Source organism: Zonotrichia albicollis, chromosome 14 (genome assembly GCF_047830755.1).
Source record: "Zonotrichia albicollis isolate bZonAlb1 chromosome 14, bZonAlb1.hap1, whole genome shotgun sequence".
NCBI lineage: Eukaryota > Metazoa > Chordata > Aves > Passeriformes > Passerellidae > Zonotrichia > Zonotrichia albicollis.
In genome coordinates this window covers 14,582,392-14,594,017 of record NC_133832.1, presented here as the reverse complement: position 1 = coordinate 14,594,017, position 11,626 = coordinate 14,582,392, and the positions used below count along the sequence as shown (strand labels likewise).

The 11,626-nt window shown below is 48.6% G+C and overlaps 1 protein-coding gene across 2 annotated transcripts; it reads left to right on the top strand.

Moving 5' to 3' along the window:
- Positions 1-1,667: 1,667 nt before the first annotated feature.
- On the top strand, positions 1,668-10,966 carry LOC102072535 (V-set and immunoglobulin domain-containing protein 4). 2 transcript variants are annotated; one of them, XM_014267933.3, is made up of 9 exons: positions 1,668-1,834; positions 2,463-2,819; positions 3,817-4,098; positions 4,999-5,067; positions 5,692-5,769; positions 6,017-6,085; positions 6,741-6,854; positions 7,973-7,994; positions 9,096-10,966. In XM_014267933.3, exons 1-9 carry the CDS (start codon positions 1,675-1,677, stop codon positions 9,277-9,279), a joined length of 1,335 nt encoding a protein of 444 aa, XP_014123408.2. In that variant the 5' UTR covers positions 1,668-1,674; the 3' UTR covers positions 9,280-10,966. The 2 variants fall into 2 exon arrangements, with proteins under 2 accessions (XP_014123408.2, XP_074407515.1); XM_074551414.1 differs by lacking the exon at positions 4,999-5,067 and having other exon boundaries at positions 1,673-1,834.
- Positions 10,967-11,626: the final 660 nt, after the last annotated feature.

The following is an 11,626-nucleotide window of genomic DNA, read 5'->3' as shown; positions in this document are numbered from 1 at the left end:
GCAGAGCCCCATCACGTGTAATGGTGGCTTGGGAAGCCAAACACCATCACTCCATGTGCCCCCCTCCTCCTTCCCCCCAGCTTTCAATGCTGTGATGTGGCAGGGTCAGCTGGGGTCACCTGTCCTGCCTGTGTCCTCTCCCCATCTCCCCTGTGTCCCCAGCCCCCTCACCAGTGTGGTCACACAGAAAGCAGAAAAAGCCTTGGCTCTGTGTAAACACTGATCAGCAAAAACAAAAACATCTCTATATTGTCAGCTTCGTGTTCAGCACAAATGCAAACATAACCCCATATTAGCCACTGTGAGGACAATTAATTCTACCCCAGCCAAACCACCCTCTTTGACTCAGTTCAAGACAATGTAGGCTTCTACCCTCCTCCAGCAAGCTCTGTTCCCTGCAAAGGAGTTCCAGTGATTTACCTTAACATGATCTTTTCCTTCCTTGAGCCAAGAAGAGCATGAACACTGCAGCCCATGGCAGCTTTTGCTGCTTCCCCCTGTCCCAGTGGCTGCAGGCTGCTCTGGCATCTCGTGGGAGATTTCTGGTGGAGGAATACAGGGCCACAAGGAAGGATCCCTCTGTGCCACTGCAGAGCCAAACCATGTCTCACTAGCACTACAGGAGTGTCCACACCAGGGTCTGGGATTTGGTTGGCTGCACTGAATTAGTTGAATTTGGGTGTAACAACAGCAAAGGCTCATTTCAGTTCAGCTGACTGCAAGGAAGCAGAAGAGATTCTTTTACTGGAGCAGAAGAAAAATTGAGAGCTGTAGAAAACAGCAAAAGGCACTGAAATCCCTTGAAAGGGATATTCCAGTGGAAAACAGATACTTCTCTTACACAGGGCCAGTGCTCAATTACTGAATTATAGAGATTAACTATAACATTTAATGAATAGTAATATATCATTATAGTAAAGAAACCATGATTTCATGGTCTCAAAGATTTTCTACTGTGACAAGTTCCTCATTTTCTCTCTGAGCATCTCCATGTTCACCTGTTTCCCAAGTAGTCTTGGGATGTAGGGCCCCAGTCAGGGCTTGTAATTGAAAACAATTAACCAATTAAACCAAGCAGCTAAATTGCTCTGTGAGAAGGGAGGATCCATCTGTGAGATGCAGTGGGATTGGTGGCTCAGATGCCTGCAGCTCTTGGGAAATTTTTGACTTCAGATTTGTGTAGCTGAATTTGTCCTCTCTTAAATGTGGTAGAGTGATATAGAGTATTTCAGCTGGAAGAGGCCTACAACAATCATCTGTCTTGCTCTGGTAATGTGAAGATTTAAAGGGTTTCATTTTCCTTAACTTAAAGCATAGTGGTGGGTGTCACAGAAGCTGGTGAGAAAGTGAGTTGTGAGGACCTAGATGGTTCAGCTCCCTATGAGTCCTCTCTCAGACCTGTGTGTGTAGTGTAATTTCATGTTAAACCTTATTTGTTAGCAAGCAACACAAGGAGGAAAAGAGGAAGAAATGGTTGCCTAGGAATCAAAAGAAATAAAGAAAAAAATTTAAAAAAAGAAGGGGTCAGCAGAAAATACAAAAAAACATACATGTAATTTTTGAACTTTCTTCTTCGCACCCTTCCTCAGGGTTTCCGCTCGGCCCACGCCTCTGGTGGTCACTGAGACACTTTTCTGATAAAGAGGAAGGAAAAACCAGCAGCTGTTGTCCCGGATGCTCGGTGGCAGAGAGAGCCCAGGCAGGGAAGTGTTCCTGATTTACCCCAGCCTGGGAAAGGCAGATCAGCCTGGCTGGAGGGGGAGCAGCCCTGCAGGAAGGATGGGAATGGTGCTGCGAGCAGCCGTGCTCCTGAGCTCCCTTCTGCACTGCAATGGTGAGTCTGGGCTGGGCATGGGGCCCTGCCCTGGCTGTGCTGGGCAGGGGCAGCTCTGCTTTGGGATGAGCTCAGATTCAGTCCTTAGAGTGAGAGAAATGTACTGGGATAAAGGCAATGGGCTGCTTTTTTACAGGAAAAAGAGTTTTAGGTTTCTTTACCCAGTGGTTTAAGTTGCTCATGTTTGGCTTAGGCTGAGAGAATGGTGTTTCAGAAATATAAATAGGCAGTGGAGGAGGGAAGTCTGCTGTTCCTCAGAAGGCCCAAGGGGGATGTTGGGGGCAGACACTGGCTGAGACCAGAGAGCTGCAACTTGGACTTTAGACCAACTCCTTCCTCAAGCCTGAGTTATCCAATAACTCTGAGCCTATGCTCCACTCAGGGCTGGTGGTGGCAGGAAAGCACCAGGCAGAGCAGGAGAGCCAGGCTGCCCCCATGGCAGGAGCCCAGCCATCAGCCACCTCCCATCCTCATGGCACACTGATTTTTGGGCAGCCCAACCCTCACACTCCCCACTGCCTGCTGGTGTTTCTCTTTGCCAATGCTCTTGCCATGGCAGCACCACCTGGGAGCTGCCTTCACCCTGCCTGCGCTGTGGCTTCATTTTCATCTTCCTTTCTTCCTGCAGCTTTTCTGGAGCTGAGTGGTCCCAGTGAGATCAAAGGGGTCTGGAAGGACTCTGTCACTCTGCCTTGTGCCTATGTGCCTGTGGAGGACCTCATGCAGCAAACCCTCACCTGGACTGTGGTGCATGACGAGGGTTCAGGTGTCATCATTCGGAGGGATGACTCCGGGGACCAGGTGCTCCTGTCTGAGTACAGGGACAGAGTCAGCATCCCGAAGGATACCCCAGGAAATGTGTCTCTCCTCATCCTGAACCTGGAGATCTCTGACAAAGGAACCTACACTTGCCAGGTCACCTGGAGAGACAACAACAACAGCCTGATAGCAAAGGAGATCACCACCAGCTTGGAGGTTGTTAAAGGTAAATCCAGGAAGGAGGCTGTTCAGGAGGGAAAGGCTTAGCTCAGGAAGGCTTTTGGGAATTACAGCAGGTAGGCAGTGACTGTGTGTTTGCATGAAGAAGCATTTTGCTGATCAGTGTCAGCCTCAAGCAAGAAACAGCAAACAGGTCAGAGAGGAATTCTGCCCAGGACACAGCACCCTGCAGCTCAGGGAGGACCTGCGGCTCCTCAAGGCCCAGCTCAGCCCTGGCTCTATCTGTAGCCGATGGCTCGATGTTTCCCAGTGGCATGCAGCAGTGGGGAAGTCCCAGGGATACTGTATTGCTGTTCTTTCACTAAATTTTACCAGCATGTGCTCGCCCTCCCTCTGCCAGTGTGGGGGGTTTATAGGGGCACAGAGGCTGCACACACCCGTGCGGTGTGGTGGTGTTCACAGGGGTCTGAGGATGAGGGAAGAGACCAGAATGTTGACTCCATGTTTCAGAAGGCTTGATATATGATTTTATTATATATATTATATTAAAACTATACTAGAAGAATAGAAGAAAGGATTTCATCAGAAGGCTAGCTAAGAATAGAAAAAGAATGATAAGAAAGGCTTGTGACTGACTGAGACAGTCCGGACACCTGGACTGTGATAAGCCATTAATTAGAAACAACCACATGAGACCAATCACAGATGCACCTGTTGCATCCCACAGCAGCAGATAATCAATGTTTACATTTTGTTCCTGAGGCTTCTCAGGAGAAAAAATCCTAAGGAAATGATTTTTCAGAAAACATAATGTTATAAATATATATATATTTATTATTATATATAACTATATTACATATAATAATATTATATAATTATAATGGCTACAGTGTGGCACAGCTGAGTTCATCCTGTGCAGGGAGGTGATGCTAAAGCCGAGCTGAATCCTTCCTCCTGGGAAGCGGGAGCTGCTGCGGCAGGGGGAGCGTGCCCAGCCCAGCCAGGGCTCCCGTGACCCGGCCCCCCTGTGCTCTGTGTTGCAGTGGCAGCCACCAAGCCCATCATCAGAGCGGCGGAGCCGGGGCTGACGCTGCCGGCCGGAGGCAGCACCAGCCTGAGCTGCGAGGCCGGCGGCTCCCCTCCCATCAGCTACCGCTGGTTCCGCCGCGGCCCGGCGGGCACGGCCGAGTTCCTGCGCAGCGGGGCCGAGCTGGCCTGGCGCAGCCTGCAGCCCTCGGACAGCGGCACGTACTTCTGCGAGGCGCACAACAGGGCCGGCGCCGGCGCCGTGCAGCGCAGCGATGCCGTGCGCCTGACGGTCACAGGTGAGTGCCGGCCAGTCAAACCCTCTGCCGAGGGGCCGACGAACCGCAGCCTCTGCCCTGCCCTGCCCGGCAAGGAGGAAATGCCAAACGCCTTCAGCGCCCTGACACAGCCCTGCCCGCTGCCTCCAGCCTGTGTCCTGCTGCATTTCCTCTGTTCAATTTCCTCCTCTTTGAGGAACTGCTCTTTTCTGATGCAAAACGGGATTTCTACTTCAAACACTCATTTATTTATTCCTCTGTGGGTTTTTTGAAGTTCTCCCTGCCTCTGTAATGTTACCCACTGCAGTTCAGCAAGTTTAGACAAGGAGTTGGGGCTTTATTTGGGGAAGCAGGAACAAGGGAGTGGTAATTCAGTGGCAGAACAAACCAAGCTGGCCTTTGCTCCCCACCACCAGCCGCGTGTCCCAGGGGGACACATTGCACTTCATTCCAGGCTCTGACACTTCCAGGCTCTGCAGGACAGTGTGTCACAGGCTGGACTCAATGGCCTCAGAGGCTTTTTTCAGTCTATTCAATTCCATGATGGGTGCCTGGTGGAAATCCTGCAGCTCTCCTTGGCTGGTGACTGGATCAGCCCAGCTGTGAAGCCCCTGATGGCAGAGCCAGGCTCAGGCACCTCCCAGTGGCTGGGAAAGAGGCAGAGCCTGCTGAGCTGCCAGGCACGGAGCTCTGGTGAAGCCCTGGGTGCTTTTCCCGGCAGTGCCACCCTGGAGGGAGCAGCACAGGAACGGGGCTCAGTGCTGCAGCTGCTGCCCCACGCCGCTGGCACAGCATCCCCCTCCTGCCAGCTGGGACGGGGCTGCTTCCTCCTGCTCCCACCCCTGGGGAATTCTGTACCACAGCAGCATCTCCATCGTGGTCAGACCCCTGTGGAAGCCTCTCCTTCTCCTCACCTTGGAGATGTGCTCACAACAACAGCAGCCTCGCATAGGAATGTGAGAACCACGGGGGGACTCCACCCAACCACAGGTCAGGGTGAGAGCAGTGGCAGCGGATGGCAGGGGAGGGGTGTTGGGGCAGTGTGCCACCAGTGCTTGGAAGTGGTTTTGTTGCTGGGGAACAGAGTCTTGGCACTACTGAACTTCAGTCCATATGCCTCAATTTGTAACTCGGGTGTTTCTGAAAGTAGATCTTCCTTCCCTCAGTTTCCAATCCATGGTGGGCTAATACGTTGTCTTTGTAGGAGGGACTGTATGTGTTTTAGCACTGCTGAAAATGCCTTTTCCTAAGCTGCAGATGATATGGGATGGGATATTCTGGGTTTGGTTCTTTTCTGAAAGGTATTTTTGCTTGTCATCTGATCCTAAATAGAAGCTGCTGAGGGGAGGCAGATCTGGTGTCTCCAGTGGCAGACACAAGGGCTGCAAAAGCTTCCTGAGACCCAACTGAAAACATGTACTTGGCCAGGGACAGCAGTTTGAGGGAGGGCTTGTGGTTTCCCATTTGTTTTTGTGGGATTTGGGACTTTTTGCTTGGACTCGAGCAGGTCTGCTTGTTGGATAATGTTTCATTTGCATTTATGGTGCCCCAGCAACCACGTGGGGATTGTGGAAGCTGAGGGAAGATGTTGACAGGTGTTGACTGTTCTTACAGAAAAACCTGAAACAGAGCTGGTGTCTGGAGGTACCTCAGCAATCTCCTGGACTCCATGGGGCCCCACCACTACTGCAGGTGTGTGTCTATGCAGTTTAGTTATACATAAATATGTGTATATACTATATATAGTATCCATTCCATGACCATATGGTACTACAGGTACTCTATAGTGTAGTGTATACATAGTGCTTATTTCTGCAGTTTGCCTTGTAAAGGGGCTGGAGGCATTCTCTTCTGATCCTACAGCTCAAATTCCAGATCTCCTGGTGCTAAAATGAGCACTGGAAATGCTCTGTCAGACTAACTCATCTTTGTTTTTCAGATCTGCCCATAACAGCAACAACTTCTGAGAGTGGTGTGGGATATCCAGGGAAGAATGAAACAATTCAGGGTAAGAGCAGAACCAAACTGAAAAGAAGATTAAGGGCCCAAATCAGATTCTCTCTAGTCAAAATTAGTATTCTGCCTTTTTAGCTGCAAACTGCATTAACAGCTGTTCTCTAAGGACCCAGATAATTTATGATGACTCTTTTAAAGATTCTGGATGTTTTTATGGAAGAATTTTTTTAAATGTTGACATATGGAGTTGTTGCTGTGTTCCTGCGCAGTCAGTCCATTTATATCTTGGACTTTCAAAGCTGAAACAGCAGAAAAACCTCAATGTGTGCCTCAAGCAGACCTACACATCCTCCAGCTTTGCAGCATTGTGAATGGTTTAGATACTTCCCATACAGAACTGAGCAGCATCCTTGAATGGCAAGCTTTATTTCATGACATGCAGTGCAGTTATCCTGCCCAGCTCACATCCCTGGTCACCTCAGCATGAGAGGGACACTGTCTGTACGGCTGGGGTCCCTTGGTGAGGGGTACACAGTGCTGGGACACACAGCTCCCACTCACAGCCCCAGCACCAGGGCACTGTGGGGACACAGCCCCATGTGCTCAGGCAGGGCTGGCCTTGGGGACATGGTAAATGTCATGTCCCTGCAGCTGCTGTCACCCAGGAGGGCTGCCCTGTCTGAAATCCTTCTGTTGTATTGCTTTAGAATTCCAGACGACTGGCTTGTCCCTGTACATGGTCATCCTGATTGCTGTGGTGTGTGGTGCTGTGGTTTTCCTTATCATCTCTCTTATCACTTGCATTAGAAAGCCCAAAGAAGGTGAGTAGAATGTTCTGGACAACCTAAGTGTTTTACACATGCCCAGCATGGCTTTATCTTTGATGGGTTTTGGGGCCTGGAGCAGAGCTGGCAGCCACCAGCAGCAGGAGATGACACAGATGGTGGGAGACCCAAAGAGGCAGAGAAGTCCTTGCAGCCAGGAGGGTCTTCCAAGCATCAGCTGTGGGACTGGGGCAGCAGCAGCCCTGGTGCTCCTGAGCTGCTCCTGAGCTACACCCTGCATCCCTGCTCTGGCTCAGGGCAGCTCAGTCCCTGCCCTGCAGCCCATCCCAAGGTGTGTGGCTCACTCTGCCACAGAGCCTTGGGATGGTTGTTTCCCACTGCTCCTCACAGATATCCCAGGGCTCAGACTCACCTACCTGGCTAGGTTCACGGTTCCAAATCTTCCAAATCTTTAAAGTCCCTGGCAGAGGGTTCATCCTGCCCTGCTGCTGGGATGAGCCTTTGGGAGCAGGTGCTGCTCAGCAGTTCCTGTGGTTGGCACCCAGAGGGAAGAGGTCACTGTCAATTCTCCCATTCTATAGGAATTTGTTTCCTCTCTGGTCTTTGGTCACAGGATCCATTCACTGAATGCTCAGAAACCCCCTTTACCAAATGTTCCTTGGAGCCCCCCCTCGCCAGCTGTGCAGGGAGCACACAGATGTGCTTTGAGTTATAAGATCCCACAGACTTTATTTTCTCCTTTGTTTCACTAATGACCTTCCTATGACTCCATGCTACCAATTAATAATAAAATTGTCAGATATTTATTTTACCATTTTCCTTATTTTTCTTCCCTTTTTTTTTTTTAAGGAATCCAGATTAGCCACTTTAAAAACTGTTCTTTATTGACTTCTAATGAATAGGGAAACTGTGGACTTCTAGTTTCTAACCTCAACTTTATCAAAATAACCCAGTTGTGTGATAGCTGGATTGTTTTTGTTTTCTTGGACTGAATCCTGGGAAACTGAGTCATCATCCACCTGACATGATACCCAAGGCTGTTATTTTATTTCTGTCTTGAGAAGTCATTTTCTTAACCAAGAAGTTAAACAAATTCTTTTTTTAAGGAATGTAAATACAAATTATTGACACAAATTCTGATTTTTCTTTTCCAGCTCAAGTCTATGATGTAAAATTGTGAGTATAACCCTTTCTCTGGCACATTGATGAGTCCTGGGGGGAGGTATCAGAGCAGAAACAAAAAGTGCTGCTGTTAGCTGTCATAATGAAAACCCCTTTAAGCAGTCTGGGTGAAGAGGTTCGCAGTTAGCTCAACAGCACATTGCAGAATGGCTTGTGGGTTTTCCACAGCCACAAAGAATGTGGGAAGAAAGAACCTTTTGATGGCAATATCAGTATTGTAGAAGAGAGCAAGGGCTGCTCATTGACTCCTAAGCCCAGGGAGGGCTACTGAAGATGATTGCCAAGGCTAAATTCTCTGTGTTTTTCCAAGGCTAAATTTCCAGTGTTTTTCCAAATGCAAAGGAAAGGAACTCCTGTTCTGGAGACCACTGGTTAAATTCTGATTTATCCTGAAACATGCCTGGCTGAATTTGCTGCTTCTAACCATAGATAGGAAGGAAGTTATAGCTATTTCTAAACTCAGGTTTCACATCCTGATCCACTTATAACCTGTGGAAGTTTTACTGAAAAGCCTGATAACACAAGCAGAACCACTTCTCTAGGTATAAAGTGCTGCTAATTTGAGTGTTACAGTGGGCTGTGCCAGCATCCCAGTGCTGGGCCTCCCCAGCAGTGTTTAAGGCAGCAGTTTAAAGAACATTTGAACCCTGAGCAATGGAACAAATGCTGTGGTTACATTTCTCCTCAGAGGCTCTACCTTAATTTAAAAAATATTAGATACCATAAGCCAGGCAGTGGATGTGTGCTGTTTTCCGTTCTCAATTTACACTTCCTCCAGTATTTTTTATAAATATTTATTTCTCTTCAGCAATTATGTGATTGTGCAAGAAATGGTGGTAATCCTTTCATTGCTTGCACACCCTTTGCTGCCTCTCCCTGGAAACTTTCTCAGGGTTGGAAGCGATGCTGACTCAATGCCCAAGGTTTTTCTGCCACCAGAAAGCAAAGGACAAAATTCTCTCCTTCAGAATATTGCCATAGTCCAGTGGCCTAAGTTTACACAGGTTTGGGTCAGACTGTAATGCTGTCAAAATCCTGATGGTTGGAGATGCTTTGTTTACTCTGGTTGTTATTATTTTTGTTTTTTGATTTCAGCCACAACTCGAGAGCAGCAGCTTCCTCAAGCACAGGTCACTATGAGGAACCCATCTCTGCCACTGAAAACCACTATGTGATGGAGCTTGGGGAAAGCAAAGTCTCTGAAGAAGTAAATAAGGATGTGTCTGGCTGTGTGGCAAACCCCCAGGAATCTGAGTATGAAGTAGGGGACACTTCCTGAGACCCAGCAATGCTCTGCAGATACCAGTCCTGAGGAGCACCTTCACCCAGACAAAATATGTATTTATTTTCCCTTCTGCCCCTGACAAATAGGTTGGACAAGCAGTGGTTGCTCTCCCTTCACAGTCCCCGCAGTGAAAATGCAGGAACTTCAGTTACAGACTGCTGTATAGAATTTCTGATTTTGTTTTCCTTGATTCCCTTTCATACCTGTATCTACTAAAGCCCTTGGAATGCTGCAGGTCCCAGACTAGGAGCACTGTACTGAGCTTACTGCTATATCTGGCCAAAAGGAGCAGTGTTTCCAGTCTTTGTGTGATGGGAGGAGAGTCAGTGTAACCTCCCCATGGGTGAGCAGGGCAGGATGAGGCTGGCTTGGGAATGGATGGCTCCCCTCCTGCCCACCTGATGCTGCACAGATTTAATATAACAGATTTTATAGAAACAATGGAAGGCAGATTAAAGCCAAGAGAACCTCAGGAACCTGCCACAGCAGGAGAAGCAGTGCAGGAAGCAGGAATGTCCTTGCTGTCCTTGTGCTGCCCTTGATCCCCCTGCAAGTACTGCAGTGAGGTCCAGGCACACTGGCCACAGCTCTGGCTGCTTCTGGCACTGCAACCAGCCCCTTTCTGTCTGAGCTCATCTTCTCTGTTCTCTCTTTAAGTGCATGATGGATATTTGAAAGGAATTACATACTTTTCCATAAGTTTGGAGTAGGATTGCTTACACATGCCTCACATGTTTTGCTGTGTGCGTTTCTGCACAACTGGCTCATTTTGGAATGCCAGCAAGCCACTCGCAGCTCCTCACTAGATACTCAAGAAGTACTTTCCTGCCAGCTTAAAAGGCCTGAAGGGTAAGTTATGAATAATTTCTACTGCCCTGAGTTAATCTGTTATGCAGGGTTATGGAGAAACCTTTTTATAACAAACAGGGCGATTCTGTGTCCCATTAAAGCCATGCAGGCAGGTGTAAAACAGAGGGAGTGACCCAAAGGATGAGCAAAATGTTGGTAACACAGACACAGGATTAATGGGCCCCCAGCTGTGCTGCTCACACTCAGGACAGCTCTGCATCTGCAGGCCTCTGAGCATCAGTTCAAAACTCACCAGAATTCAAAGGGAGTGTGAGGTGCTAAAGGAAAGGTATTCCAGTCAAAAACCTGGACTGTGGTACTGTGAAGTCCATGGAATGTCACTAACTTATGTGTGCATGTTGGCCTCATCTTGGGTTTAGCAGAGCAAGAAAAGTTACTGAGAAATATTGTAAAGAATAATAATTGGTACAAAATCACTTCTGTGCCAACAGTCTCTTAGAAAAAAGACAAGAAACAAATGAGCCAAGAGTGCCCGTGGGGATCAGGGCTGAGAAGGTGAAGAGGCTACAGCTTGTTTACAGCTTCTCTGAAAAGGATGCAGAAATTAATGTTAATTATCTGATCGCACTTTCAAAGGGCAAGGAAAAGTACTTCTTTGTATGCAACACAGAAATAAATGTGGAACACAGTGCTGCTCACCCAGGGCTGAGAGCCAGAGGTCTAATGGGGAATTGGAGGAATTAATGATTTAGAAGTTCATTAGAATGCACAAACAACCAGGCATGCTTTCCAGGCACTTATCGGTGACCTTATACTTTCCCCTGTGCTGCAAGTTTTATATCTCTTTGTTAACAATGTACTGAAAAATCAAGGGCTGGGGTATCTTGATTTCTGAATGAAAAGGGAATACATGGCAGCTACTGGTGCTGTCATGGAGAAATCTGCCGACATGTACATGCAGCTTATCGCAGATGTGGAGAAAAGAGGTGTGAGTGTGTGTTCTGCTGTGTGAGGTCAGAGGGGTGGGAAGGAAATGTGGCAGGAGCTGGAGCACAGCCCATCCACCTGAGCTCAGCCTGACTGCTGTGGCCACTGGAGGGAGAATGTGGCCACCTGGAATGACCTGCAGAGCTCTTCATCTGAGGGGTCTGATGTGGCCAGAGCTCCAGCCAGAGGAGCAGGGAGCACTGAGGGAAGGCAGAGATGCTGAGATGCAGGGTGTCCCACTGAGGGACAGGGTGCTCAGTCACACTGAGCTCTCACTGCTGGAACCCCATGGGTAAGGGCTGCAAGGAATCCCACAGCTTGCCCCGAAATCACTCCATTCCAGCTGCACTGCAAAGCCACAGGCAATGCAGCCCTCCCAGTGTGGTTAAACAGCAGTGTTATCCCGGCTGGACAGCCAGCAGCAGGAACTGATGATATTAAATACAGCTGTTGTAAGGCAAGCTCATTAAACTGCAAATAATTCCATGAATTCTGGTCTCCATGTGGTTTGTCTCTGCATGCACTGTGGGACAGCTGGACAAGG